This window comes from Eucyclogobius newberryi, unplaced genomic scaffold (assembly GCF_026437365.1).
Source record: "Eucyclogobius newberryi isolate DKJ021-1_F unplaced genomic scaffold, fEucNew1.0.hap1 SCAF_6, whole genome shotgun sequence".
Classification (NCBI taxonomy): domain Eukaryota; kingdom Metazoa; phylum Chordata; class Actinopteri; order Gobiiformes; family Gobiidae; genus Eucyclogobius; species Eucyclogobius newberryi.
Window position 1 is genome coordinate 41,047,880 of NW_027316278.1, and position 6,000 is coordinate 41,053,879.

General features: G+C 47.0%; 1 protein-coding gene across 1 annotated transcript in view; it reads right to left on the reverse strand.

The window, feature by feature from the left end:
* rad17 (RAD17 checkpoint clamp loader component) overlaps positions 1 to 5,458 on the reverse strand; it is a 30,208-nt gene extending 24,750 nt beyond the window's left edge. Inside the window, exons 1-3 of the mRNA XM_072432720.1 lie at positions 5,402 to 5,458; positions 4,337 to 4,657; positions 1,894 to 1,968 (exon numbers count right to left, since the gene is read on the reverse strand). Coding sequence (XP_072288821.1) covers positions 1,894 to 1,968; positions 4,337 to 4,657; positions 5,402 to 5,443 — 438 coding nt within the window. The 5' untranslated portion in view covers positions 5,444 to 5,458. The remainder of the gene's footprint in view (positions 1 to 1,893; positions 1,969 to 4,336; positions 4,658 to 5,401) is intronic.
* Positions 5,459 to 6,000: the final 542 nt, after the last annotated feature.

A 6,000-nucleotide genomic window follows, 5' to 3' on the forward strand; every position in this document is an offset into this window, starting at 1 on the left:
GTCTGGACTAAACAGACTCTAGTACATACAAAAGACTTCACAAAGACAGTGGCACGGTTAAAGCAAAATGAATGAACCGTTTCAGATTTTCATCAAAACCCCACAGCAGTTTATCCAAATGTGGCCTTTTTGTTGGCCCTCCGGCTTCATGCAAGTTGATCCAAACAACAGAAAGTAGTACTTTTTACTGTTAAATCGGAAAAAAATTATAATTTTGATGTTATATCAACCTAATATTAGTGTTCCAAGTCTATTAAAAGGTGGAGGCATCGAAACTATGAAGCATTCAAAATGTTGCATGTGACACTTTGTCATTCGACAAATTCAACATTGGTTCTGAAAACCACAAATAGTAAGTAAGTAAGTAAATTTTATTTATATAGCACCTTTCACAGACAGAGGTCACAAAGTGCTTCACAAAACACAGAATAAAACAATAAAAACACAAAAAACTTACAGTGAACAATACATATACAACAATATACAGTAAAATCAGTCCGTAAAACAAGTGCATTTAAAAGGCTTGACTAAATAAAAAGGTTTTAAGCTGACCCTTAAAAGCAGCAAATACAGCTGCAGCAAATACGGCCTCTCTCCCTCCCGTCTCCGGCCTCTCTCCCTCCCGTCTCCGGCCTCTCTCCCTCCCGTCTCCGGCCTCTCTCCCTCCCGTCTCCCTCCCGTCTCCGGCCTCTCTCCCTCCCGTTTCCGGCCTCTCTCCCTCCCGTCTCCGGCCTCTCTCCGGCCTCTCTCCCTCCCATCTCCGGCCTCTCTCCGGCCTCTCTCCCTCCCGTCTCCGGCCTCTCTCCGGCCTCTCTCCCTCCCGTCTCCGGCCTCTCTCCCTCCCGTCTCCGGCCTCTCTCCCTCCCGTCTCCGGCCTCTCTCCCTCCCGTCTCCGGCCTCTCTCCCTCCCGTCTCCCTCCCGTCTCCGGCCTCTCTCCCTCCCGTCTCCGGCCTCTCTCCCTCCCGTCTCCGGCCTCTCTCCCTCCCGTCTCCCTCCCGTCTCCGGCCTCTCTCCCTCCCGTCTCCCTCCCGTCTCCGGCCTCTCTCCCTCCCGTCTCCGGCCTCTCTCCGGCCTCTCTCCCTCCCGTCTCCGGCCTCTCTCCCTCCCGTCTCCGGCCTCTCTCCCTCCCGTCTCCGGCCTCTCTCCCTCCCGTCTCCGGCCTCTCTCCCTCCCGTCTCCGGCCTCTCTCCCTCCCGTCTCCGGCCTCTCTCTGGCCTCTCTCCCTCCCGTCTCCGGCCTCTCTCCGGCCTCTCTCCCTCCCGTCTCCGGCCTCTCTCCCTCCCGTCTCCGGCCTCTCTCCCTCCCGTCTCCGGCCTCTCTCCCTCCCGTCTCCGGCCTCTCTCCCTCCCGTCTCCGGCCTCTCTCCCTCCCGTCTCCGGCCTCTCTCCCTCCCGTCTCCGGCCTCTCTCCCTCCCGTCTCCGGCCTCTCTCCCTCCCGTCTCCGGCCTCTCTCCCTCCCGTCTCCGGCCTCTCTCCCTCCCGTCTCCGGCCTCTCTCCCTCATGACATAGCATGATCCGCTAGACAAAAGCACAGACTGAACTGAAATGACTCACTCTTAGAGATTATTAATGTTCTTTTAATCTTGACATCCTCCACTAGAATGAAATAAAATAAATGCCTGACACAAAAGTCGTGCAATTCACTGCAATGTACATGTTAAAACTGAATTACAATAATTATGATTTATGGACAAAACTGTCTCTTTGTCACTGAAAGTGGGACTCAAAACATGAACATTTTTATGATTGTGATAGACCAGGTGCCAGGAGCAGTGTGTGTCGCTCAGTGCGTGTCGCTCAGTGCGTGTCGCTCAGTGCGTGTCGCTCAGTGCGTGTCGCTCAGTGCGTGTCGCTCAGGTGCCAGGAGCAGTGTGTGTCGCTCAGGACCTACCCTGGACGTGCTGAGGCGTTCTGTCAGCCATTTCTCCACTTCTTCGATCTTCTTTTTGTGAACAGCCAGCTCTGCCTACAAAGACAGCATTTTGGACCATTCACTTCACAGGGATAAAGCATGTTTCATAGATGTCGCGTAAGGGTCTGGAATCGGAGTCAGAAAATCAGGAAAGTCTGCTCTACTCGCCATGATGAACGTGCGTTAGATGCGGTTATACGAAGGGCGTCATCGCGATTTAGGAGACATTTTCTGCGTTCAGGACGGATAACGTGGAACACGCCTTATATCGTAATATCCGGTTAAGCGTGTCGCGTTTTTTGCGTCACTTCTGGGTTTATGTGATTGGTTCTGTCTCTGCTCTAAACTCCGCCCTCCTGCGGTCGAGCCCCGCCCTCACACAGTTTTGATAAGTAGTTTACCAAAACATGTTGGGAACGGCTGGTCAGGCAAGCGTTGGCGTGGGTCAGAAGGTTTTCTGTGGTTGCATTTGTTTGGATTCAGGAGCTGTGGGTGAGTATTATCAGATCATCTCCGTGGCCTCTAAATGGCTCTAACTGCAGATGAATGTGCAGTTGAACCAACTCATAGAATATCAATGTTTGAAGGGTCAGAAAGAGAGCATTGGTTGATCATAAGGTGAAAATGTCATTGCTCTTATTGCCTAATGAGTTACATATAATAGACTATTTGTATTCAATATATATCTACAATTGTATATTAAGGCTACTACTTTCAATCATTTCCTTCTTGTATTCTTCAAGTGTGAGCTCCAGTTATGGTCTGGAATTACTCCAAATAACTCAAATACTCTTTCTCGTGGCGTGTTGTTGAGGATCATTTGTAACCACAATTTATTGACGTCAAACCATATTTCATTTTTATGCAATTCCCTCTCCACCGTCTGTAAAAGCTTTGGTCTGCACCTGAACAATAAAAAGGGGAGAATCGTCTGCAAAAAGACATCCTTTAAAAATGTTGACGCGTTACATAAATCCTGAACGTAAAGAATAAAAAGTGTTGGCTCAAGCGCTGATCCTTGTGGAGTTCCACGGTTTAGATTTAGCATTTCAGACTTTGGTTATTGATCTGGACACACTGGTATCTGTTTTGTAGCTCTGTAGCCATGAATGCTACGCAACAGCACATTATGATCTAGTATTAAAAGCCAACACAATATTTCTTTGAACTCATTTGATGTGGATCCATTTTTGATCAAATCCATAACAACCGTTGAGGTGGAATGACTTTTTCTAAATCATGTTGGTGATCACTCAACAGCTTGTATTTTCCTATAGATATATCTAACAAATAATTTGTCTATTATTTTTTAGGATTGAGAAAGTTCTGAAATAAGTCTATAATTTGGAAATAAGTACATGTCCCACTTTTGTGTTGGAGTAACTTTGGAAATGTACCATATGCTCGTGGATGTAATGTGTACTATTAAATCTATGTTCATGCCACTTGTCGGGTTAAGATCAAATGAGCAGAGATTTCCCACATTAACATAGGAACGATTGAACTCAAGTCTAGTGTTGTGTGACTTTCCATGTTCCGTTTCTTGATTCGTTTTGCTCTTCAAACACATTTGGAAAGATGTGACCAATATATGTTTGTACTTTTTATATTTTATTTCCAATTCTTTTGTTTGAGTTGGATACAACTTTTATATAATATATGTTTTCTTCTTGTGTGCATTCTCTAGCCCAGGGGTGTCCAAACTGTGGCCCGGGGGCCAAATGCGGCCCTCCTTCTTGCGGTCAAGTTTGTCCAAACAACAAATCTAGTACTTTTTTTACAGTAAAATTGGAAAACTTCAAACATTTTTATTTCATACAACCCTAATATTAATGTTCCAAGTCTTAAAGGTGTGGAGGCATCAGCTGAATGGTTCACTTCATTGTCGGGATGTTTGTGGCCCTCTGCTCCGTATAAGTTGCAGAATGAGGCCCTCAGTGACAAACGTTTGGACCCCTGCACGAGCCCTTTAGTTATTCACGGCTTTTTGTCTTCATTTTCATTTTCCTTAACCTTTTGCAAGTTGTTATACATTTCTATGTATCCAGACTCATCGGCTTCATTTGAGATGTTAATCGTCTTAACTTTATGAGTTATTTACTCTCGTGTCTCCTTCAATCTGAAGGTACTACATTGTCCATAGGACTACCATTGAAACCTATTCTACCATGAACCACTGCTGGACAGTTGAGGGATTACACCATCGCAAAAAATGTTTTAAAAGCAAATTAATTATTGAATCAAAATTACAAAAAATAAACACATTTACATTTTCATCAATAATACTATTTTATATCTAAAATCCTTCAGTCTCCATATGTCAACTTTACAGGACCAAAATGATCCTCCAAAAACAATGGCAGACTAGTGGACAGCTAAGGACACGCCCTGGTGCATCCTGGGTAACGTGCAGTGTGCAGACCTGAGAGTGCGGCGCGTGGCGCTCCACCCACGGTTCGTCCTGGTTCAGCACATGCCCTTTGCCCCGGCCGGCTGCAGGGTTGGCTCTCCTCCAGCCCGGCCTCCTGCTGGAGCTCAGGGTGCTGCTGGAGCTCAGGGTGCTGCTGGAGCTCAGGGTGCTGCTGGAGCTCAGGGTGCTGCTGGAGCTCAGGGTGCTGCTGGAGCTCAGGGTGCTGCTGGAGCTCAGGGTGCTGCTGGAGCTCAGGGTGCTGCTGGAGCTCTTGGGCTCAGACGTAGGGTCAGAGGTCAGGTCACAGAAAGAAGGGTTGACCCAGCGCGTCAGCTGCAGACACAACACCTCATATTGAAACACCAAACCCCTTCATGCCAGGCATTTCAAACAAACTGACCATTAAGGACGATTGACAAGTGTTTGAGAGATTATTTATCATAGCTGAGATTTACAAATGAGACTTGACTTGTATGACATCATTATGACATCATTATGACATCACGTATGACATAATAATGACATCCATGTGACATCACAGATATCATTATGACATCACGGATGACATCATTATGACATCATTATGACATCACGTATGACATCACGTATGACATCACGTATGACATCATTATGACATCATTATGACATCACTATGACATCACTATGACATCACTATGACATCACTATGACATCACTATGACATCATTATGACACCATTATGACATCATTATGACATCACGGATGACATCACTATGACATCATTATGACATCACGGATGACATCGTTATGACATCACGGATGACATCACTATGACATCATTATGACATCATTATGACATCACGGATGACATCATTATGACATCATTATGACATCATTATGAGAGGGACAGCAGTCAGCGTTGTATGTTCAGGGTTTATAAGAAAGGACATGTGTCAGGTTTGAAGACATTAGAAGGTGGAAGGTGAATCAGACTCAGGGCTCTTTAACACACACACACAAGTTGGGCCCCGGTGTAGAAGCTGGTGAATGTCCTGAAAAGTGACACAGTGGATCTTTAAAACAAAAGCAGAGACAGACCTTGGAGAGAGCAGCACTTGATCCCGTGCACTGCCTTTTCATCCTGGAACAAAGAAAGCACACGTCATCTTCTCTTCATTCAAACATCAGTCAGTGCATCACACAAACAAGGAGAATAAACATGAAGCTGGATTTGACATGATCTACTGGTTCTCAAACTGTGGTTAGTGCTCCTATAAACCCCCTCTTCTTCACCAAACAGAGCTGTGAGCGCCTGCTTCAGAGCTGTGAGCGCCTCCTTCAGAGCTGCGTGCGCCTGCTTCAGAGCTGCGAGCGCCTCCTTCAGAGCTGCGAGCGCCTCCTTCAGAGCTGCGAGCGCCTCCTTCAGAGCTGCGAGCGCCTCCTTCAGAGCCGTGAGCGCCTCCTTCAGGGCCGCGAGCGCCTCGCATGGCCCTGAGAAGGAGCTGTGGACCTGATCAGAAGCTCCTCTGGAGGAGAGAAGGAGCTGTGGACCTGATCAGAAGCTCCTCTGGAGGTGAGAAGGAGCTGTGGACCTGATCAGAAGCTCCTCTGGAGGAGAGAAGGAGCTGTGGACCTGATCAGAAGCTCCTCTGGAGGTGAGAAGGAGCTGTGGACCGGATCAGAAGCTCCTCTGGAGG